Raw genomic sequence first — 25,002 nt, 5'->3', positions numbered from 1 at the left:
ATTGAAGACCCTAAGCTACTTGAAAAGACCCCCAGAGGCAGCCCGGGGCGTGGCGGTGCACACGCCTTGAATGCTCAGCTCTGGAGAGAGACCGAGGTGAAGGAGGCTGGCCGTGAGTTCGAGGCCAGCCTGAGACTACACAGTGAACTGCAGGTCAGCCTGGGCTAGATGCATAGAGAGAACTGAAAAGTCTAGTACGAGCTGCCCTGAGTCCATTCTCAAGGATCATTCCGCTCTTTGGCTGATGGTCTCGGATTGGGGTGGGGGGGGGGGGCGCTAGGATTCACTCGGGTCAGCGTGCACGAAAACTTGCCGAAGCTAGACAACCCCCCCAACCCACCCCACCCCACCCCACGCGCCTCTGCTTTCCCGTCCCGCCTCCAGCCAGCCGCCCGCGTGCGGTCAGTAAGCCCGAGACCCGGGAGGGCGGGGGAGGGGGGGACGGAAGAGGGACGGAGTCGGTCAAGGTCACCGGGGCCGGCGGCCTCCGGTGAACCCTGCGGGCGCACAGCGCGATCTCGTGTCTCCTCGGCTCCCCGCGCGCCCTCGGGCCACGCTTACACACACCCCCGAACCCCGGGTCCCGGTGACCTCCTCTCCCCGATCCGCCCCTATCCCGGGAGCCCCGGAGGAAGCGCGATCGTCTGGAAGGTTCCCGAGTGTCCGGCGGGGGAGGGGAGGCGCCCAGGAGGTGTGGGCGGAGCCGGCGGGCAGGGCGGGGGGCCACGCCTCCCTGCCGGAGGGGGGAGAGGAGGAGGAGGAGGAGAGGGAGGAGGAGGAGGAGAGAGAGGAGGAGAGGGAGGAGGAGGACCGCTCGCCTCGCCCGCTGGGCGGAAGCAGTCGGTGGAGGAGCCGTGGAGAGAGTCCGGGAGGACACCGAGGGGCGCCCCCTGCGGTCATCCCCTCCTCCCGACCAGCCGTCCCCGGAGAGGTGTCCCCCCCACCCTTCTCTCCCCGGTCCCCGGAGCTCGGGTGCACGCACGCACCCCCGGAGATCCCCTTCTCCAGCCCCGGGTGGCTCGTGCCGCGCCTCGGCATGGACCTGCGGCTACTCTCCCGGGACCTGTCCCTCTACCTGGAGCACCAGGTGCGGGTGGGTTTCTTCGGCTCCGGGGTGGGCTTGTCCCTCATCCTGGGCTTCAGCGTGGCGTACGCCTGCTACTACCTGAGCAGCATCGCCAAGGTGAGCCGGCGATGGGGGTGGCTTGCAGGAGGGAATGGCTTGGCTTAGGGTGGCGGGGCGGAGAGGTGGGGGGAACGGTGCCTCACCCCCAAGGATGGGTGTTTATTGTTTTATTTATTTACTTTATTTTATTGGTGTGTGGGGGGGGTGGACTTCCCATCACATGCCTGATCCTGTGCCCAAGCTGCAGCTGCCGGGTCCACTGTTGGCACGGCGCTGCATTTGGGAGGATGATACGCGCGCGGTCACCTATCCTCCCCTTCCCCCGGGGTGGGTGGGCAGGATTGCCCTCCACCACCGTGCAAGACTTGTTGTGATCGTAACTCTTTTGCCCGGGAGATGCCAGGAGTGTTAGAGGCAGGGCGTGGGGGGGGGGGGGTGAGGGATGATGGAACTGGGGGAACAGCTACCAGCGCAAGCCCACGCAGTCGCTGGGTGTCCTGCTTGATGGATTGGCTGAAACTTTGTCCTGGACCGTCCTTCACCGCTGCTCGGTTCTCCCTCCAGAAACCCCAGTTAGTGACCGGAGGGGAGAGTTTCAGCCGCTTCCTCCAGGATCACTGTCCCGTGGTGACAGAAACCTATTACCCCACTGTGTGGTGCTGGGAGAGCCGGGGACAGACGCTGCTCAGACCCTTCATCACGTCCAAGCCCCCCGTGCGGTACAGAAAGTAAGTTCACGTCCACCTTCGGAAATTTAATCTTCCAACTCCACAGCTTTCTGTCTGCACCCCCCCCGCCCCCCCCACACACACCCCCAACCCAGGTCTAGGTTTTAATAGAAGCTCTGGTTTAGTAAGTATATGGACCCGAAAAGGGGGAAAGGAAATAAAGAGATGCTCCGTTATCTCCTTGGGTTGCAGGAAAACATTCAGATATTCATCTCCCACGCACAGTGCAAATGGCTTATATACACCTAGAACCCGAGAAGTGCTCCAGGTTACTATCTTTCCGGTCTGTCATACATATGTCCTTGAGGACCTAGCCCCTTTGGTGAGATGCGCAAATTGTACTGATTATATCACAGCCACTCTTGACGCCAGGGTGAGACAAATGTGCGTCCCTCAGGTTTTGTGCTGCTCCTGTAAAAGGGCTTCCTAATGACAAGCAAGTGTGTTCTTTGATGACAGTGTCCTTGAGGTGTTGGACATATGTCCTCAAAACATATCAGTAACCAGGAGATTTAAATGGTACTTCTTCTTAATTTTCCTGAGTCATCGAGTCTTACTGGAGTTCTTTTGTTGTCTGAAACTAGCTGTCAGGAAATCCTGTTAAGTTCATGTATACTACGTGCTTTGTCATGAAAGACAGTGACATAAATAGGTCCCTGTGAGTGAATGCTGTAAAAAGTTATTTCAAAGTGACCAAATAGTGTCACATTTATAAAAGTGAAAAAACTAACATCACAGCAGAACTGATAATACTTCATGAGTAAAACGTCTTTTGAATTGTTCCTTTCAGCGAACTTATTAAAACTGCCGACGGAGGACAGATTTCACTGGACTGGTTTGACAATGACAACAGCACATGTTATATGGAAGCCAGCACCAGACCCACTATCTTGTTGTTACCTGGCCTCACGGGGACGAGCAAGGAATCATACATCCTTCACATGATCCAGCTCAGTGAAGAATTAGGATACAGGTACCAGTGAAAGCGCTTTTCCCACTTTTCATTTAATCCCTACGAAAATACAAATATATATAGATAGATGCTTTAGGAATATATATTGCCTCTTATGTAGATGAAGCTGTTCCTTACATTATTATTTGCTGCTGCTTTTCCTTTTTCTAAAAATATTATTTATTTGAGAGAGAGAGAGAATGGGTGAGTGGGTGCACCAGGGCCTCTAACCACTGCATATGGATTCTATGTGCCACCTTGTGCATCTGGGTTACATGGGTACTAGGGAATCAAACCTGGGTCCTTAGGCTTTGCAGGCAAGTGCCTTAACCATTAAGGCACCTCTCCAGCCCCCTTTCCTCTCCTTTCCCCCCCCCCCAAAAAAGGTGCATAACTAAATCATTTCACGAGAAATGACATGTACTGTACAAGCCACTCAGCAAGCTTAGGTTGAATGAGCAAATGAAACTAGAATCACCCAGGATGCAGTAGACCCCACTGGAGAAAGTCACATGGAAAATAGCAGTGACCAGCTCCTGAGAGAGTGCACAGGGGTTCTCATGGCGCATTCTGTATTTGCGCCTTGGATTTGTTAATCTTGTTTCCCTGCCTTGCCTCCCAAGTGGCAAAATGATCCAGCATCCTTACTTTTTTGCCAAAGGCAATCTATGCCTCTTCTGTCCACTAGAGCTTGCAGGTGCACGTGGCTAGTGTCCAATTGATGCCACGGCATTTTTGAGGAACCATTATTCAGATTGGCCACCAAGTACAATTTAATTTTTCCAAGTGACTTAGCAGCTTTAAATTTCAGGTCCGGCTAGAATCCTATAGTTGGGTCATGATGAAAGGTGTTTGGTTTTGTTTTTCTTGTTTGTTTGTTTTTGGTTTTTCGAGGTAGGGTCTCACTCTAGCCCAGGCTGACCTGGAATTCCCTATGGAGTCTCAGGGTGGCCTCGAACTCATGGCGATCCTCCTACCTCTGCCTCCTGAGTGCTGGGATTAAAGACGTGCACCACCATACCTGGCAGGTGTGCGTGTGTGTGTGTGTACGCATGCGCACACGCCTTAGTCTTTTTTAGCTGATGGTAATTATTGTAATGGTACACTCTGTGACTTGTATTTAGAGTCATATCTTTTGTTCAACTTGAAACACTAGTTGATGTGGAAAAACTGAAGTTGTTTTATGTTACTAAAAGCATTTTGATAGAGAAAAGGAAGCCAGGTGTAGTGGTGCACGCCTTTTAATCTCAGCACTCAGGAGGCAGAGGAAGGAGGATCGCCATGAGTTCGAGGCCACCCTGAGACTACATAGGGAATTCCAGGTCAGCCTGGGCTAGAGCAAGAACCTACCTCAAAAAAAAAAAAAAAAAAAAGGAAATGACGTCAATGGTGAGTTCCATTTTGACAAGTTAACTCCAATCTTTTACAGATACAGCCTATTTTAAAAGCCCATGACGTCACATTCTCTCAAAACCTACGATAGAGTATTGCAGAATCATGGTTTGCAGAAATCTGCTAAGCAGTAGCAGGTGATCACTGTCATCCCACGTTAAAGCACCGTCTAGCTAGATATAAGGTTTCATGAAGCAGCTTTTCTTCTTGTGTGTGTGTGTGTGTATGTGTGTGTGCATGTTCCATTGGGGATGCATGTATGTGTGTATGCATTGTTCCTCAAGCACTGTCCACCTTTTTAAAAATATTTATTTATTTATAAAAATATTTATTTATTTATTTGAGAGAAACCAGACATGGTGGCACATGCCTTTAATCCCAGCACCCAGGAGGCAGAAATAGGAGGATCGCCTTGAGTTCGAGGCCACCCTGAGACTCATAGTGAATTCCAGGTCTGCCTGGGCTAGAGGGAGACCCCCTACCTCGAAAAACATCAAAACAAAACAAAACAAAAGCTTATTTGTGAGAGAGAGTGAGAGAAGCAGATAGAGAAGGAGAATGGACACACCAGGACCTCCAGCCACTGCAAACAAGCTCCAGAGGCATGCGCCACCATGTGCACCTGGTTTATGTGGGTACCGGGAAATCGAACCTGAGCCTTGGGTTTTGCAGGCAAGTGCCTTAACCTCTAAGCCATCTCTTTAGCCCATCCACCATTCTTTTGAGATAGTGTCTCTCGTTGCATGGAGCTCACAGTTTGTACTCACATGCTATTGAGCCCCAGGGATCTGCCTACCTTGTCTTCTCCAGTGTTTGGATTCTAAGCATGAGCCACCGTTCCTGGCCTCCCCCGGCCCCCGCCCTTAGGTTTTAGAGATTGAACTGAGGGCCTCATGCTGATAAAGCAAACGCTTTACTCATTGAACTATCTTCTCATTGCCTTTTCATTTCTCTCCCTCCCTCTTTCTTCCTTCCTTCATTTCCTCCTCTTTTCTTTCTCTTCCTCTCCCTCTCTTTCTTTGATTTAAAATTTTTTATTATTATTTATTTATTTATTTGAGAGCGACAGACAGAGAGAAAGACAGATAGAGGGAGGGAGAGAATGGGCGCGCCAGGGCTTCCAGCCTCTGCCAACGAACTCCAGACGTGTGCGCCCCCTTGTGCATCTGGCTAACGCGGGACCTGGGGAACCGAGTCTCGAACCGGGGTCCTTAGGCTTCACAGGCAAGTGCTTAACCGCTACGCCATCTCTCCAGCCCTGATTTTAAGTTTTATTTATTTGAGGCAGAAAAACAGAATGAATGAGGCAGACAGTGAGTGTGGACACACCAGGACTTCTTTCCACTGTGAATAAACTCCAAACACATGTGCCACTCTGTGCATCTGGCTCTACATGGATATTGGAGAATTGGACCTGGGTTGTTAGGCTTTGCAGACGTGTGCCTTTAATTGCCAAGCCATCTCTCCAGCCTCTTTCTTTCTTGTGAGATAGGGTATTATGTAGCTCAGGCTGGCCTCAAACTTGCTTCATAGCTGAGGATGACCTTGAACTTCTGATTCTTCTGCCTCTCCAAGTGCTGGGATTATAAGCAAGTGCCACCATACCAGGTGTATGGGGTCCTGGAGCTTGAACCCACACCTTTGTGCATGCTGAAAACAACCCCTCTACCAACTCTATCCCTGGCCTCTCATAAATCCTTCTGTAGTATTTAAATTGCTGATTCTGGATATGACCTGGCCTGTCTCCCAAAACTTGGAAACTGTTTTTAAAAACAGTGTAGCTGGCAGGGCGTGGTGGCGCACACACACCTTTAATCCTACCACTCGGGAGGCAGAGGTAGGAGGACCGCTGTGAGTTCGAGGCCACCCTGAGACTACACAGTGAATTCCAGGTCAGCCTGGGCTACAGTGAGACCCTACCTTGAAAAAAAAAAAAAAAGGTAACTGGGTTGGGGAGATAGCACAGTGGTTAAAGACACTTGCAACACCCGCCACTTTAGGTTTGATTTCCCAGTACACACATAATGTACGAAACGACCCACAGGTCATATTCATTCATTCCCTCTTTCTTCATAAATAAATAGAAATATTTAAAAATAAACAGAAACTTAGTTGATGGGGTCAGGGATGTAACCCCATGGAGAGCCCTTACCTAGTACATACAAGGCCCTGGGTTCAACTCCTAATACCACACACCCACAAAAAAACAACCTTGAGCTGGAGAAATGGCTTACTGGTTAAGCGCTTGCCTGTGAAGCCTAAGGATCCTGGTTCAAGGCTCGATTTCCCAGGACCCACGTTAGCCAGATGCACAAGGGGGCACATGCGTCCAGAGTTTGTTTGCGGTGGCTGGAGGCCCTGATGTACCCATTCTCTCTCTCTCTCTCTCCTCTTCTCTCTCTCTGTCTCTCTGCCTCTTTCTCTCTCTATCTGTCACTCTTAAATAAATAAATAAAAATAAAAAATTGTGTACTTGAGAGGCTATAAATGATGCTCAGTTATAGAGTGCATGCTTAATATGCGCAAGACCCAGGGGTTTGATTCTCAGCACCAGAAAACAAGAAACAAAAAAACAGTGTAACTGACAGCCGGTCGTGGTGGCGCAAGCCTTTAATCCCAGCACTCGGGAGGCAGAGGTAGGAGGATCGCCGTGAGTTCAAGGCCATCCTGAGACTACAGGGTGAATTCCAGGTCAGCCTGGGCTAGAGTGAGTCCCTACTTTGAAAAACCAAACAAACAATGTAGCTGAAACTCAAGGAGTAAACTGCTTTATCCCTGGTATTTTAGCTCCAGTGTTACCAGTATGCATGCCTAATAAACAGTGCGAGAACTTACTCCCAAACCTTCACTACCCCAGGCTTCAGAGTACTTGAAAGGTTCTCACTTTCCTATGGGTTAAAATTATCTCTCTTCTATTGATTCAGAAATTTTTCTTGAGGACGTATGATACAGGAAGGCTTGTACTGGGTTCTATGAAGAGATACAGAGTTTGAAAAATTGTCCTTGCTGGGCGTGATGGCGCATGTCTTTAATCCCAGCACTCGGGAGGCAGAGGTAGGAGGATCGCCATGAGTTCAAGGCCACCCTGAGACTACATAAGGAATTCCAGGTCAGCCTGGGCTAGAGCGAGACCCTACCTTGAAAAAAACAAAAAACAAACAAAAAGTTCAACAAAGGATAATAGGGATATATGATTTAATATTATTAAAGTTCAGAGGTTGAAAAATTGTACTTGTGAGAAGAAGCCCAGGCTAGATCAAGGCCAGCAGCTTGAAGACTAATCTTTTCAGGTTTACGGAGTTCTGATGGTGAATCAGACTGCCTTTGAAAGAAGTAGAATGGAGCCAGGCATGAGTGTGTTCATTTGGTGGCAGAGGGTCCTAAGAGCACCAAACAGAAGCTGCCACATCTGCAGAGGCCCGAACAGAGAATTCCTAGAGTAATCGCTTCTGCAGCATGCTACCTGCCATAGCTGGTCATGTGGCCGCTGTGGAGTCAGAGGAGGGACAGAGTCCTTGGCCCCTTGAGACAAAGACCTACGGAATGCTTTGGAGGTCTGGCACAGAGCACAGGTCATTTCAAAGACCACTGAAATACAGCATACCTTGGGAAGTTTGGCACGAGGCTGATTGAGTGTTTTATTTTGGGTGTGTATGCGCATGCCTGAGTGTGTGGACGTACATGTGTGCACAGGCCAAATGACAACATCGGGTGTCATTCCTCAGTAGCAGAATCTTTCACTGGCCTGAAGCTCACCAAGTAGGTTAGACTAAGTGGCCATTAAGTCCCAGGGATCCGTTTGTCTCGGTATCCCTATCACTGAGGGGACAAGGATGCACTATTGGCTTTTATAAATATATATTTTTTTATTTAATTTTTTGTTGATTTTTATTTGTTTACTTTGACAGTGACAGAGAGAGAGAAAGAGGCAGAGAGAGAAGAGAGAGAGAATGGGCGTGCCAGGGCCTCCAGCCACTGCAAACGAACTCCAGACACGTGTGCCCATTGTGCATCAGGCTAACGTGGGTTCTGGGGAATCGAGCCTCGAACCGGGCTCCTTAGGCTTCACAGGCAAGCGCTTAACTGCTAAGCCATCCCTCCAGCCCTATTTATATATTTATATATTTGAGAGGGGAGGGAGAGAAAGAGTCATATAAAGAGAATGGGCACACCAGGGCCTCCAGTCACTGCAAACGAACTCCAGACACATGTGCCCCCATGTGCATCTGGCTTATGTGGGTCCTGGGGAATCGAACCTGGGTCCTTAGGCTTCATAGGCAAGTGCCTTCCCTCCAGCCTACACCAGCACTAGGGAGGCAGAGGTAGGAGGATCGCCATGAGTGTGAGGCCACCTTGAGACTACATAATGAATTCCAGGTCAGCCTGGGCTAAAGTGAGACCCTACCTTGGAAACACACACACACACACACACACACACACACACACACACTAATGATTGATGAGATGGAAAGTAGGTCAAAGTTTGTGTCAGGTAATTACGAGCAAAGGTGTTCCTAACTGGGTCTAAGGTAAATGGAGTAAGCCAGGGAATGTGTGGCCTGCTCTGCTGTGGCCATCTTCATGGAGGAAGCAGTTGATGCAGAATAGTCTCTGCTCTTGGAGAGAGCCGAGAGGAAAAGATTGCTGAGACAGATAGGTTCTTCCAAATTTCATCAATCAGTTAAGCTTTCCGCTTCCTGGAAAGTGAGTAAACTAAGAAAGGAAAAGAAGCCAGGAGTAGGTTTACAGAGATAACAGCCTCATGGAAATCAGGTGCAAGATAAAGGCCATTTCCTCTAATAACTTACAACTGTCTGATTGATAAAGTTGTTGTTACAACAAATCTTATTCTTTTTACTTTTTTTTTTTTTTTTTTTTTTTTTTTTGAGGTAGGGTCTCGCTCTATCCCAGGCTGACCTGGAATTCACTATGTAGTCTCAGGCTGGCCTCGAACTCACGGAGATCCTCCTACCTTGCTGCTTTGTTTTTAAGACAGGGTCTCACATATAGCCTTAGGCTAGGTTAGAGCTCACTGTTTTGCCAATGCTAGCTTTTAAATCTCAGTTGTTCTGCCTCAGCCTCTCAAGTACAATCACAGAGCCTAGAGGGATGGCGTAGTGATTAAGACACTTGCCTGTGAAGGCTAAGAACTCAGGTTCGATTCTCCAGGTACCAAGTAAGCCGGATGCACATGGTGGCGCATGCATCTGGAGTTCATTTGCAGTGGCTAGAGGCCCTGGTGCACCCATTCTCACTCACTCACTCTCTCTCTCTCTCTCTTTCTTTCTCTCTGTCACTCACTCTGTCTGTAATAAATAAATAAATATAAATCAAGTATAATCACAGGCATATGATTGCAGGCATGCATCACTGTGTCGGTTTTCTAAAAAAAAAACAATACATGCTGGGGCTGGAGAGATGGCTTAGTGGTTAAGCACTTGCCTGTGAAGCCTAAGGACCCCAGTTCAAGGCTCAATTCCCCAGGACCCACGTTAGCCAGATGCATAAGGGAGCACACACGTCTGGAGTTCGTTTGCAGTGGCTGGAAGCCCTGGCGCGCCCATTCTCTCTCTCGCTCTCTGCCCCTTTCTCTCTCTCTCTCTCTCTCTCTCTCTCTCTCTCTCTCTCTCTCTCTCTGTCGCTCTCAAATAAATAAAAATAAACAAAACAAAAACAAATTTTTAAATACATGCTGGCCATGGTGGTGCATGCCTTTAATCCCAGCACTTGGGATGCTGAGGTAGGAGGGTTGCTGTTGAGTTTGATGTCAGCCTAAGACTATATAGTGGGTTCTAGGTCAGCCTGAGCTAGAGTGAGACCTTACCTCGAAATACCAACACACACACACACACACACACACACACACACACACACACACACACCCAGCACTGTGAAGATGGCTCAGGGGATAAAGTGCTCTCCACACAAATGTTAGTATCTCAGTGAAGATCCCTAGAACCAGTATCAGGCTCAACACCGTGATAGGCATCTGTAATCCCAGCATGCCTACAGTGCGAAGGGAAGCAGAGACAGAAGAATTTCCTGGAAGCCCTCAGACTGGCTATCCTGACATGGGCAGTGGAGAACAAGAGAGGTCACCTCAAATGAGGTGGAAGGTCAGGACCAGCACCCAAAAGTTATCCTCTGACCTCCACTCATGTGCCATGACACACTTGTGCACATACATGAACACACACACATACCAAAAAAAGAAAAGAAAAGAAAAGAAAGACTACTTGAGCTGGAGAGATGGCTCAGCAGTTAAAGGAGCTTGTTTACTTGGCAAGCCTGAAAGCTCATTGACCCAGGTTCTGTTCCCCAGGACCCACATAAATTCAGGCACACAAAATGGTGCATGTGTCTGGAGTTCATTTGCAGCGCAGGAAGCCCAGGTTCGCCCACACTCACTCTTTCTGTCTACCTCTTTCTCTATCTCTGTTGCTCTCGCTTTCTCACATAAATAAAATTAACATTAAAGTATATATTTGTTTAAATCTTCATTCACATACCTAAGGTCCCTCCTAGCCTATGAGTTTGGAGCCCAGCCTGGACAACAGAGCAAGATCCCCATTTGAAGGGGGGAAAAAGGCCTGTTTTCATAAATCTTTTTCCCTTTCTCTGAACTGATTTCCAGTGCTAAAACAAAAACATAGCCGGACATGGCAACGCGCACCTTTAACCCCAGCACTTAAGAGGCAGACATAGGAGGATCGTTGTGAGTTCAAGGCCAGCCTGGGACTACATAGTTCCAGATCAGCCTAGAATAGAGTGAGATCCTACTTTGGACAAAAAAAAAAAAAAATGCTTTTGAGCTGGAGAGATGGCTTAGCAGTTAAGGCGCTTGCCTGCAAAGCCAAAGGACCCAAGTTCGATTCTCCAGGACCCACATAAGCCAGATAGATGCACAAGGTAGGCATGTGTCTGGACTTTGCAATGTCTGAAGACCCTCATGTGCCCATTCTCCTTCCCTCTCTCTCTCTCTCTCTCTCTCTCTCTCTCCTTCTTTCTCTCACTCTCAAATAAATAAATAAAAATTTTAAAAATAAACAAGAAAACAGTAATTCTGACAAGCTCTGCAAGGCAGTGCCTTTAACTGCTGAGCCATCTTCCCAACCCCTAATTCTGACAATGTCTGAATCATCTTTACCTTGACCTTTTTTTTTTTTTAACCATTTATCATTATGCTTCACCCCCAATTAATACTAAAGAGTGACCCATCCAGAATTATCTAATAACAAGTTCATGGAGATCTAGGTTAGTCATTAAGTATTTTGGTACCGTGCAGTGTTGAGGACCTGTATTCCCAGGGGCACAGAGGCGAGCTGACTGAGTAGGCAGAAGGAGGAGTTATGCGAGACTCTGGAACAGAATTGGCTGCAACTGACAGAAAACTCCCAAGTAACAAAGACTGGTTTGTTGTTTCCTTTTGTTTTGTTTTGTGTTACCACATAGAGAAAGCACTGATCCCCCCCCCCCCTCGGCTCCCCGATGGTCTGCCAGGATCACGGCCGATTACGCGCTGCAGAGATTACCCACTGGCAGCAAAGATGCCAGTGTTAGCTAGAGTAAGACCCTGCCTCAGGGAAGAAAAAAAAAAGATGCCACTTTCTGTCTGAGAGACTCAAAGTGGGAGATGATATAAAAGTGGTTAAACTCTAACTTTTTTGCTTTCACATTTAGGGTTTGGGCCAGGGAATTTTTTTATATAAGACCAACCCCCAAATTTTAGGGGAGTGAGAGCCACAAATTTTATGTATTTTGATGATATTTCTGGCATCATTAGGGGGCCCTAAGGGTCGCCTGCGGACTCTGCCTAAGGGAAGAAGGATGAGGGAAGGAAAATTGAGGCACAAAAAACAACTTTGTGGAGGAGGGAGTTCTTAAAGTAGGGTCTCCCCCTAGCCCAGGCTGACCAGGAATTCACCATGTGTTTCTCAGGATGGCCTCGAACTCAGGGTGATCCTTCCACCTCTGCCTCTTGAGAGCTGGGATTAAAGGCATGCGCCACCACGCCCAGCAAAAGACTGAATTTTGACTCGCCCCCTTCCAACTGAAAGCACTATCTTAGAAATTATTTTAATTTAGCAAACAAACATTTTTACCTTGGTAACTCATTTGTTGTTGTTAAAAATGATGTGGTGGGATCTGGAGAGATGGTTTAGTGGTTAGGGCGTTTGTCTGCAAAGCCATAGGATCTGGGTTCAGCTCTCCAGGACCCACATAAGCCAGATGCACAAGGGGGCGCAAGCATCTGGAGTCCATTTGCAGTGGCTGGAGGCCCTGGTGCACCCATTCTCTCTCTCTCTCTCTCTCTTTTTGTCTACCTGTTTCTCTCTGTCTCTCTTAAATAAAAGAATATATTTAAAAAATAAGAAGATCAAGTGGGGAAAGGGAGGGCATTACCATGGGATATTGTTTACAATCATTACCATGGGATATTGTTTACAATCATGGTAGCTGTTAATAAAAAATGATGGAGCTGGGCGTGGTGGCGCACGCCTTTAATCCCAGCACTCGGGAGGCAGAGGTAGGGGGATCGCCGTGAGTTCGAGGCCACCCTGAGACTACATAGTAAATTCCAGATCAGCCTGAGCCAGAGTGAGACCCTACCTCAAAAAACCAAAATAAATAAATAAATAAAAGATGGAAGAGCAATAGAACAGGATAGCCAATGTGTGGCTCTGGCCACCACAGGTGAACGGACTCCACCACAGGCAAGAGCATAGGATCGTACAAGGGTCCACACACACACACACACACAAGCAAAAAAAAAAAATGCAATTTAAAACTGGGCGTGGCGGTGCACGTCTTTAATCCCAGTACTCGGGAAGCAGAGGTAGGAGGAGGATCGCCGTGAGTTCAGTGCCACCCTGAGACTGCATAGTGAATTCCAGGTCAACCTGAGCTAGAGTGAGACCCTACCTTGAAAAAAAAAAATTTTTTTTAAGTAATTTAAAAATGTTTAGGGGCTGAGTGATGGCTTAAGTGGTTGAGGCACCTGTCTGCAAAGCCTAAGGACGCAGGTTCCATTCCCCAGGATCCATGCCAGCCAGCTACACAAGGTGGCATGTGCGTCTGGAGTTAGTTTGCAGTGGCTGAAGGCCCTGGTAGACCCATTCTCTCTCTCTCTGACTCTCATTCTCTCTCAAATAAGTAAAATATTTTTAAAAACAATTAGGAATAAGCCAACTAATTGATTATTCATGAGATCAGTTAGATTAAGTTATGCATATTAGAAAGTGCTAAATGAAAAGCTTAGATTATTTATTGATATCCTGGGAAAAAAAATTATGGCAGATCTTGACAGGAGATCCCTTTCTCCAGAGAGCTCATTGTTTTAGATATTTCACTGTGAAATAATACGTCAGGCTGGGGCTACAGCTTAGTGGCTAATGTTTGCCTCAAGGCCCTGGGTTCTTTCCCAGCCCTGAAAAGAAAGAAAGAGAGGGAGGGAGGAAGGGAAGAAAAGAAAAGGAACCCTTAATCAACGAACTTTCAAGGACAGAGCTCTTTTTATCAGAGTTAGCATGCCCATAAGGGTGACTCTGTGTTCAGAACTCCCATCATCCTTGAGAAAAGAGACTAGAATGTTTCCAGCTTAGGTAGCTGGGACAGCACAGTGCGCTGGGAAAGGGACAAACCCTTCGTTCTTGAAACAGGTCTTCCGGGTTCGGATTCCAGCTGTCACACACTTCTAAGAACAGCTTAGTCTCCAGCAACTCAGTTTCCTCATTTATAGGAATACCTTACATCTTCCAGAATGTGAGGATTGCATATGATGCATCTGCAGAACATTGACTAGTCCCTAGCCAAGAATATACATTTAAGAGTATTATTGTGGGGCTGGAGAGATGGCTTAGCGGTTAAGCGCTTGCCTGTGAAGCCTAAGGACCCCGGTTCGAGGCTCGGTTCCCCAGGTCCCACGTTAGCCAGATGCACAAGGGGGCGCACGCGTCTGGAGTTCGTTTGCAGAGGCTGGAAGCCCTGGCGCGCCCATTCTCTCTCTTCCTCTATCTGTCTTTCTCTCTATGTCTGTCGCTCTCAAATAAATAAAAAAATTTAAAAAAAAGAGTATTATTGTGCCGGGCGTGGTGGCGCACGCCTTTAATCCCAACACTTGGGAGGCAGAGGTAGGAGGATCACCGTGAGTTCGAGACCACCCTGAGACTACATAATAAATTCCAGGTTAGCCTGGGCCAGAGTGAGACCCTACCTCAAAATTAAAAAAAAAAAAAAAAAAAAGTATTATCGGGGCTAGAGAGATGGCTTACTGGTTAAGGCGCTTGCCTGTAAAGCAAAAGGACCCAGGTTCGATTCCCCAGAACCCATGTAAGCCAGATGTACAGGTGGCACATACATCTGGAGTTCATTTGCAGTGCACCCATTCTTTCTCTCTCTCTCTCTTTATCTCTATCTCTTTCTCTCCTCTCTAACATAAATAAATTAAAAATAAATTCTTTTAAGTATCAAAAAAAATTAATGCCAGGTGTGGTGAGGCACGCCTTTAATCCCAGCACTTGGGAGACAGAGGTAGGGGGATCACTTTGAGTTCAAGGTCACCCTGAGACTACATAGTGAATTCCAGGTCAGCCTGGGCTAGAATGAGACCCGATCTCGGGGAAAAAAAAAAAAGTATTATTGAGCTAGAGAGATGATTCAGCAGTTAAGGTGCTTACCTGCAAAGCCTAATGATAATGACTCAGGTTCAGTTCCCCAGTACCCATGTAACAAAACCAGATGCATCTGGAGTTTGTTTACAGTAGGTGGAGGCTCTGGTGCATTTCCACCGCCCCCCCTTTCCCCTTGCAAATAAATAAATAAAAATGGAGTGATTCAGGGCTGTTGTGTGGCTTAGGGAAGAGCCTTAATATTCTAGGGTGACCAGATAGAAAGGAGGTACTGGCAGACCCTATTTCCAGAGAGAAACCGTTCTCAAAAGGCCTAGCTAGAGAGAATGCCTGGCTGGGCAGTGGGCAGACCAAGGAGGAGGAAGGAAATGCCTTGCTGAGGAGCGTGGCTGCTGTAGCCAGGTCTGTTTCGGAGCTCCTAGCCCTGTCTTGTGACTTGACTGTTCGCTATGAACACGATGCACGTGGAGCACTCAGCTAACTCAGCCAAGTGTTTAGACAGAATCTGTAAAGTATATCGGAGACCTGCCCTTGGATTCAAACGTCATCATGAGACCAGCAGAAAGCCACTAGAAAATATTTTAGGATCAGAGACGATGGGGTAGAAAAGGGAGATTCCAGGCAAGTGGCTTAAGAAGAGGTCAATTTAAAACAAATACATTTTATTTATTTATTTAAGAGAGAAAGAGAGAGGGAAAGAGGTAGAGAAAGGGAACGAGAGAGAGAATGGGCTCATCAGGTCCTTCAGCCACTGCAAACAAACTCCAGATGCATGCACCACCTTGTGCATCTGGCTTACGTGGGTCCTGGGGAATTGAACCAGGATCCTCTGGCTTTGTAGGAAAACACCTTAACCGCTAAGCCATCTCTCCAGCCCAAGGTCACTTTTGTTGTTGTTGTTTTATTTTTTTTAATTTTTTTGTTTATTTTTATTTATTTATTTGAGTGGGACAGACAGACCAAAAGAGAAAGAGGCAGGGAGAGAGAAAATGGGTGCATCAGGGCCTCCAGCCACCGCAAACAAACTGCAGACACGTGCGCCCCCTTGTGCATCTGGCTTACGTGGGTCCTGGGGAATCGAGCCTTGAACCGGGGTCCTTAGGCTTCACAGGCAAGCGCTTAACTGCTAAGCCTTCTCTCCAGCCCCAGTTGTTTTATTTTGAGGTAAGGTCACACTCCAGCCCGGGCTGACCTGGAATTCACTATGTAGTCTCAGGGTGGCCTTCAACTCACGATCCTCCTACCTCTGCCTCTCAAGTGCTGGGATTAAAGACATGTGCCACCGCATCTGGCTAAGAGATCACTTTGAAAAATAATTCTTGCTTTTTTTAATGTGTGTTTGTAGTAGGTGTGATAGGGTGTGGTACACGTGGGGGGTATGCACCTGTTTGTGCAGATGCTGTGCTCTGTTTGCACGCAGAGGAGGCTAGAGGAGAAAGTTGGGGTCTTCCTCCACTGATCATCTACTTCCCCTCAAGACGGAGTCTCTTCACTGACCCTAGAGCTTGCGGTTTCTTCACAAACTCCAGCAATTCTCAGACCTTCGCTCCCTACAGAACAGGGATTACAGATGTTTACATGAGGCCTAGGGATTGAGCCCAAGTGGTCTCCCAGGCCTCATGCTTGCATAGGAATGGACATTTTAAAAAGTGTGTGCGTGTTGGGCTGGAGAGATGGCTTAGCGGTTAAGCGCCTGCCTGTGAAGCCTAAGGACCCCGGTTCGAGGCTCGATTCCCCAGGACCCACGTTAGCCAGATGCACAATGGGGTGCACGCATCTGGAGTTTGTTTGCAGTGGCTGGAGGCCCTGGCGTGCCCATTCTATCTATCTTTGCCTCTTTCTCTCTGTCTGTCGCTCTAAAATAAATAAAATAACAACAACAAAAATTTTTTTAATTAAAAAAAATAGTGTGTGTGTGTGTGTGTGTGTGTACACAGGCAGTGTTCGGGTTGTTCCTCGCCCGTCCACCTCATGTGAAGCAGGGTTTCCCACTAGAGTCTCACTCTGCCGTCTTCCATCTGGGAATTTCTCCTGTCTCTGTTGACTTATGGTCGGCATCGGCAGCAGATGCCCACTGTGGCTTCCAGCTTTTCTATCTGGTGGTTGAGCTCCGGACCTCCAGGTTGAGCAGCAAGCCCTTTATCCACCCAGCCATCCCCCTAACCCATGCTATGGATATTTTTAAAATCTTTTTGTTTATTTTTACTTATTTATTTGAGAGTGACAGAGAGAGAATGGGCACCCCAGGGCCTCCAGCCAGGGCAAATGAACTCTAGACACGTGCGCCCCCTTGTGCATCTGGCTAACGTGGGTCCTGGGGAATCGAGCCTTGAACCGGGGTCCTTAGGCTTCACAGGCAAGTGCTTAACCGTCAAGCCATCTCTTCAGCCTGCTATGAATATTTTGATGGCTCCATTATAGTCTCTGGACTCCATTCCATTTTTCCTAAGGCGTTCTGATTTTTCTTTATTTGTCTTGTCAGGCAGATCATTTGAATTTGGCTATCATGCTTGGTCTCTTCCATGACAAGCAGTCATTAAAATCTCTTCTAAGAAGCTGGGTGTGGGGCTGGAGAGATGGCTTAGCGGTTAAGCGCTTGCCTGTGAAGCCTAAGGACCCCGGTTCGAGGCTCGGTTCCCCAGGACCCACGTTAGCCAGATGCACAAGGGGGCGCACGCGTCTGGAGTTCGTTTGCAGTGGCTGGAGGCCCTGGCACGCCCATTCTCTCCCTCCCTCCCTCCCTCCCTCCCTCTCTCTCTCTCTCTCTCTCTCTCTCTCTCTCTCTGTTGCTCTCAAATAAATAAATAAATAAATTTTTTAAAAAAATAATTCTATGCCTTCCGGGCATGGTGGCACACGCCTTTAATCCCAGCACTGGAGAAGCAGAGGTAGGAGGTAGGAGGATCACTGTGAGTTCGAGGCCACCCTTAGACTACATAGTGAATTCCAGGTCAGCCTGGGCTAGAGTGAGATCCTACCTTAAGAAACAAAACAAACAACAACAACAAAAAGAGAACTCTATGCCTATTCTGGGTCCTAACTGATTTTTCCTTCCTCACTTTCTGTCAGAGGCCCCTAAGTAGCCATGCTTCATATAAAAGACTTTATTTTGCACCCCACAGAACGTTTTCTATAGTCTTGCCTGTATCTTTATTCATATGGCTCACGACGTATAAGCTCCACGTTTTCCTCTTGCTGAAATCCTTAGCGTCTTTTCAGGGCTCAGCATAAGATTTATGCGCCTTTTCTGTGAAATCATTCCTAACCACTGCTGCCCATCCTGACCTCACTGGGCTTTACTATCCAGACCGTCCACTGGGCGTTGAATCCTGTATTATTACTGAGGCACATCACTTCATTGGCTGAAAGGAGAGTTCATAGCTTTCCGTCATAAGTAGAGAGAGGGTCATCTCCCTGAGGAACCTTGTTTTGTTGTGTTCCTCGACTACAGAGAAGTTGAGTTCAGTAGACATTTGGTTTAATGGAGTTTTGAATGAATGGGGCATTCTAATACGAATATTCACATGCAGTGCTTAAAACATGATCTGACAGCCACGTGTGGTGGTGCACGCCTGTGATGTCAGCACTTGGGAGGTGGATGCAGAAAGATCAGGAGTTCAAAGCCAGCCTTAGCTATATGAGACCTGTCTCCAAAAACCAAAAAACAAAAACAAAAAATAAAAAAACTTGATCCAGCATATAGTAAACATGGATACAGTATTATTATCATTATCTGAAATCAGTATAGTGACAGGAGCTGATTTCTGCAGGTTCCTCTCACTCTACCCTTTATTGTTTGTTTGTTTGTTTGTTTGTTTGAGAGTGACAGAGAGAGAAAGAGTGTGTGTGAGAGAGAGATAGAATGGGTGTGCCAGGGCCTCCAGCCACTGCAAACGAACTCCAGATGCATGCGCCCCCTTGTGCATCTGGCTAATGTGGGTCCTGGGGAATCAAGCCTCGAACCGGGATCCTTAGGCTTCACAGGCAAGCTCTTAACCACTAAGCCATCTCTCTAGCCCTCACTCTACCCTTTATTGATTGTTGTATCTATTGTGAGACTCAAAGATTTGGAGAATTATTAGAACTGGAAAAAATATTTACAAATATATTTACAAGGCTCTGGTGTGCCCATTCTCTTCTTCTCTAAATTAAATAAAATACCTTTTTGTTTGTTTCAAGGTAGGGTCTCACTCTAGCCCAGGCTGACCTGGAATTTACTATGGAGTCACAGCCTGGCCTCAAACTCACAGCGATCCTCTTATTCTTTGGGGCTAGAGTGAGACCCTTCCTTGAAAAACCAAAAATAAATTAATTAATAAGGCTGGAGAGACGGTTTAGCAGTTAAGATGCTTGCTTGCAAAGCCCATGGACCCAGGTTCAATTCCCCAAAACCCATGTAAACTAGATGCACTAGGTGGTGCGTGCATCTGGAGTTTGCAGTGGATACAGGCCCTGGTGCACCCATTCTCTCTCTAGCTGCCTCTTTGTCTCTCTCTCTCTTTCAAATAAATTAATAAAATGTTAAAATATATATGTTTGCCCATGTGTGTGTAATATGTACATCTTACATACATATGTATATATAATACATATATTTAATGGGAACTGGAAAATATTTAAGGCGGATAAAATATGTTCATCTTACATATTTAGAAATGAGGCCTAGAGGGGCTGGAGAGATGGCTTAGCAGTTAAGGCACTTGCCTGCAAAGCCAAAAGACCTCGGTTCAATTCTCCAGGACCCACGTAAGCCAGATGCACAAGGTGGCACATGCGTCTGTAGTTTGTTTGCAGTGGCTGGAGGCCCTGGCGTGCTTATTCTCTCTCCCTCTCTCTCCCTCTCTCTCTCTCTCTCTCTCCTTCTTCACTTGCTCTCTCAAGTAAATTAATTAAAAAATTTAAAAATGAAACCTAGAGCATTTCCTATTTTTATGTGTTTTAAAATTTATTGTTTATTTATGGGCAGAGAAAGAGAGAGAGAGAATGCGTGCATGAGGGCCTCCTGCCACTGCAAATGAACTCCAGACACATGTGCCTACTTGTGCGTCTGGCTTTACATGGGTACTGGGGAATCGAACCTGGGCTGTCAGGCTTTGCAAGCAAGTGCCCTTGACAGCTGAGCATCTCTCCAACCCACATGGACTATTTTTCTCTACTTCACACTGCTTTTTCTAGATGTCCAAACTCAGTCTGGTCCTATATGTGCAGTAGGAAAGAGCAGGTATGTTCTGGTAGACTCTGAACAGATTCAAAGCTATCAGACCCATTTCATAGCAGCCATGTTTCTCAACCAGTGGGTTGAGAAACCCTTGGAACCATCTAAAGACTTCTTCTTTTTTGCAGTGCTAGAGATTGAACCCGGGCCCTCACATATGCTAGTCTTTTCTTAAAAAAAAAAAAAAAAAATGGGGCTAAAGACATGGCTTAGTGGTTAAGGCGCTTTCCTGCAAAGCCAAAAGGACCTCAGTTCGATTCCCCATTACCCACGTAAGCCAGATGCACAACAAGGCGCATGCATCTGGAGTTTGTTTGCAGTAGCTAGAAGCCCTGTGTGCCCATTCTTTCTCTCTCCCCCTCTTTCTGTCTCTCAAATAAATAGATAAAAATATTTTTTAAATTTTTAATTAATTTATTTATTTTGAGAGAATAAGAGGCAAATAGAGGGAGAATAGGTGTGCCAGAGCCTCTAGACACTACAAATGAATTCCAGACACATGTGCCACCTTGTGCATCTGGCTTACATGGGTACTGGGGAATCGAACCTGGGTCGTCCTTAGGCAAAAGCCTTAACCGTTCAGCCATCTCTCCAGCCCACTAGTCCATTCTTTACGTGTGATCTGTATCCCCAGCCCTGGAAACATTTTTCATGGTGTCACTGAGGCAGGGTCCACCAGCTTCTGGTTAGTAGAGACAAGAGATGGCCGCTGTGCTTCCTAAGATGCGCAGAACAGCCCTCCCCCCAGAGAATTACTTGATCTGAAACATCAGCAGAGCTGAAGATGGAGAAACCCTGTGTTCCTGTTAGGAGTATCCCCTGTGCGTCCTGGTCTCTCGCTCTCCCTGAAAAGCCGTCAGTGTTCAGTGATGGGAATACTACCCTGGAGATCTTGTCCACTCCCTGGAACCTTCCAGGGTCCCGCCTGCAGATACTGTAGTCACAGTAAATTTCCAGACTCTTTGTTTTAAAATTTATTAATTTATTTATTTATTTTGATTTTTCGAGGTAGGGTCTCACTCTGGCCCAGGCTGACCTGGAATTTACTATATAGTCTCAGGGTGGCCTCGAACTCATGACGATCCTCCTACCTCTGCCTCCCGCGTGCTGGGATTAAAGGTGTGCACCACCATGCCTGGCTTCAAAACATTATTTATTAATATTTTTGTAGGGAATGAGAGAGACAGTTTTCTAAGATTTATTTTTATTTATTAGAGAAAGGGAGAGAGAGACAGAAGGGGTACATCAGAGCCTCTAGCCACTACCAACAAACTCCAGATGCATGTGTCACCATGTGCATCTGACTTACGTGGGACCTAGAGAATTGAACCTGGATCCTTAAGCTTCACAGGCAAACTCCTTAACCACTAAACCATCTCTCCAGCCCTTTTTTTGTTTTTCAAGGTAGGGTCTCACTCTAGCTCAGGCTGACCTGGAATTCCTCAGGGGGGCCTTAAACTCAGGGTGATCCTCCTGCTTCTGCCTCCCAAGTGCTGGGATTAAAGGCATGTACCACCACACCCGCTTTGAACCCGACTTTTTTTTATGGGTGCTGGAGATCCAAACTGAGGACCTCATGCTTGTGCAATGAGGCACTTTATGGATTGAAGCTATTTCCCCAGTCCTGTTTTCTTTGTTTTGGGAACAATCAAATAGTTAAAATATGTAGGGGAAAAAAAGTTTGCAGATCAGTTTTCCTTGTGTACACAACTGTTTAAAGCCATCTGGGATAAACTATCAAAATTGTTTGGAGAGAGCTATTAACAGCCTTCTCAATGCTCCTTAAGAGAATAGTTTTACAAGCAGCTCTTAAGCAAAGGGATTAAACATGGGAATCTGATATTCACCTCCTGGTGAATAGCTGCTCATTCTTCCTCATCCTTCTGCCCCACATGAAAACTAGAGTTTGAGATGGAGAGACGGCTCAGTGGTTAAAGGTTCTTGCTTGCCAAGCCTGACAGCCTGGGTTCGATTCCCCAGTACCCATGTAAAGCCAGACACACAAAGTAGTGTGTGTGTGTGTGTGTGTGTGTGTGTGTGTGTGTGTGTGTGTAGTTGGTTGAGGCCCTGGCACCCACCCCCTCAAATAATAAATAATCATAACCGGGCGTGGTGGCACACACCTTTAATCCCAGCACTGGGGAGGCAGAGGTAGGAGGATTGCTGAGAGTTTGAGGCCACCCTGAGACTACATAGTGAATTCCAGGTCAGCCTAGGCTATAAAGAAACCCTACTTTGAAAAACAAAACAACAAAAAAGGGCTGGAGAGATTGCTTAGTGGTTAAGGCACTTGCGTGCGAAGCCTAAGGACTCAGGTTCTATTCCCTAATACCCACATCAAGCCAGATACACAAGGTGGCGCATATATCTGGAGATTGTTTGCAATGGCTGGAGGCCCTGGCATGCCCATTCTCTCTCTCTCTCTCTCAAATAAACTAATAAAATATTTTTTTAATATTTAAAAATATATATATATATACAATGACAATTGCCAGAGAATATTGTCTGGAATAAGGATGGATGGAAAGGTCAGTTTGTCTTGTCCTCGCCCAAGAGAGCAGAGCTGTGATCCACTTTCCACAGTGGCCTTAGGCTGCAGCTCAGTGGAAGATTCCAGGTGTACTGGCTGCTTTTCCATGAGTTAGCACATCTGCCCTTTCTTCCCCTACCTGGCTGGCTTCGTGGCCTCTCAAAGTGGCAGTCACATGATGATACTTTGCTTCAGAAGCAATTTTTTTAAAAAAAAATAATGGATTCTTATCTGTTTTGGACCTCAAGGTGACAATTCCAGTGTGACTTAGGTGCTTATGCAAGTGAATGTAAGTGGCCAACTTAAATTTTATTTATAGCTAGTCTCTCTTGCCATTCTGTTAAGAAAAAAAAAAAAAAGATAAAAAGAGAGCCAGGTGTGGTTCAATGTGCCAATAGCCCTACCTGCTCAGGAGGCCAAGGGATGAGTCTGGGCAAATGTAAGTAAAATTTAAAATAAAAGAAGAGCAGGGCATGGTGGTACACGCCTTTAATCCCAGCAGAGCTAGAGGCAGAGGGAGGCCGATCACTGTGAATTCAAGGCCACCTGAGACTACATAGTGAACCTCCAGGTCAGTCTGAGCTAGAGTGAGACCCACCTCAGAACCCCCCCCCCAAAAAAAGTAATATTTCTAGATGAGTTTTTAACTGTTTTATTCCTTTTAGCTAGACCTCATAAGAATTGTCTAGACGGGCTGGAGGGATGGCTTAGTGGTTAAGACATTTGCCTGCAAAGACAAAGAACCCAGGTTCGATTCCCCAAGACCCATGTTAGCCAGATGTACAAGGGGGCACACGCGTCTAGACTTTGTTTGCAATGGCTAGAGTCCCTGGCGCACCCATTCTCTCTCTCTCTTTCCCTCCCTCTTTCTCTGTCAAATAAATAAATAATAAAAATTTTTAAAAATCCTCTAGATGTCATGTCACTGGTAGGAAAGGATTACTTTGCACAGATAGATCTAGAACTCCACCATCAATGGATGTGGTGTGTGTTGAAATCTGTAGGGCTGCCCTACCTCCGGGGAAAAAAAAAATCTGGACTCCCATGTTTGCTAAGATTTGAGAAACAAGAATGGGTTTTCTAGCATATAAATAGATCCTTGGTGCTATAAATACGTTAGGTAAAGGATATATTTGTAGCAAAAACCTTGAAATTTGACTTCAATTTACACTTGCTTTAATAATGCCTACCAGGGGCATATGTTTTTATGTCCAAGAAGTTATGAAATATCTACTCTTTTGGTAGTAAAATTAATGTCACTTCACGATAAATTTTCTTTCTTTCTTTCGAGGTAGGATCTCACTCTAGCCCAGGCTAACCTGGAACTCACTATGTAGTCTCAGGGCGGCCTCAAACTCACGGTGATCCTCCTACCTCTGCCTCCCCAGTGCTGGGGAGACCCTATCTCCAAAAGCCAAGGAGAAAAAAAATGTGTATAGAAATAACAAAATTTCTTTGCTCACTTTTAGGTGTGTGGTTTTTAATAACAGAGGAGTGGCAGGAGAAAATCTCTTGGTAAGTAAATTTAAATGACAAGTCTTAATTTGTGAAAGAATTATTTCCAATTTTATAATGAAAGGTATCTTCTTTTTATTTAAAATAACTGTTTATATTATCAATATAGGTTAATAGTATAAAACTAAACAGGAAAGAAAAAATGAAATTTCCATGATTCCAAAATTACACAACCATAGATATTCCCTTATTCTGTATTTATTTGGATAATATATGTGGATGTGTAGTATATTTCTATTTTCGTAACAATTAAGATTCTTGGAGCTGGGTATGGTGGCGCATACCTCTAATCCCAGCACTTGGGAGGCAGAGGTAGGAGGATCGCCGTGGGTTCAAGGCCACCCTAAGACTACATAGTGAATTCCAGGTCAGCCTGGGCCAGAGTGAGACCCTACCTTAAAAAAAAAAAAAAGACAGGGGCTGGAGAGATGGCTTAGTGGCTAAGGCATTTGCCTATAAAGCCAAAGGGTCCAGGTTCACTTCCCCAGGTACCCACATAAAGCCAGATGCACACGGAGGCACATGCATCTGGAGTTTGTTTGCAGTTACTGGAGGCCCTGGTACACCCATTCTTTCTCTCTCAAATAATTAAATACATTTTTTTAAAGTATTTTTATTTATTTATTTGAGAGTGACAGACACAGAGAGAAAGACACATAGAGGGAGAGAGAGAGAGTGGGCGCGCCAGGGCTTCCAGCCTCTGCAAACGAACTCCAGACATGTGCACCCCCTTGTGCATCTGGCTAACGTGGGACCAGGGGAACTGAGCCTCGAACCGGGGTCCTTAGGCTTCATAGGCAAGCGCTTAACCACTAAGCCATCTCTCCAGCCCTTAAATACATTTTTAAAACTAAATTTAATTTAAAAAAAAAAAAAAAAACGTGCTGGCACACACCTTTAACCCCAGCACTCAGGA

At 46.4% G+C, this 25,002-nt stretch overlaps 1 protein-coding gene across 1 annotated transcript in view; it reads left to right on the top strand.

The window, feature by feature from the left end:
• Positions 1–787: 787 nt before the first annotated feature.
• Positions 788–25,002, top strand: part of Abhd3 (abhydrolase domain containing 3, phospholipase) — a gene marked incomplete at its 5' end in the record, with an annotated part of 57,624 nt that continues 33,409 nt past the window's right edge. Inside the window, 4 exons of the mRNA XM_045135133.1 lie at positions 788–1,183; positions 1,691–1,854; positions 2,645–2,827; positions 24,041–24,086. Coding sequence (XP_044991068.1) covers positions 788–1,183; positions 1,691–1,854; positions 2,645–2,827; positions 24,041–24,086 — 789 coding nt within the window. The remainder of the gene's footprint in view (positions 1,184–1,690; positions 1,855–2,644; positions 2,828–24,040; positions 24,087–25,002) is intronic.

Source organism: Jaculus jaculus, chromosome 15, assembly GCF_020740685.1.
Source record: "Jaculus jaculus isolate mJacJac1 chromosome 15, mJacJac1.mat.Y.cur, whole genome shotgun sequence".
Taxonomy (NCBI): domain Eukaryota; kingdom Metazoa; phylum Chordata; class Mammalia; order Rodentia; family Dipodidae; genus Jaculus; species Jaculus jaculus.
Note: the sequence above shows the minus strand (reverse complement) of the source record. Positions and strands in the feature narration are given on the sequence as shown.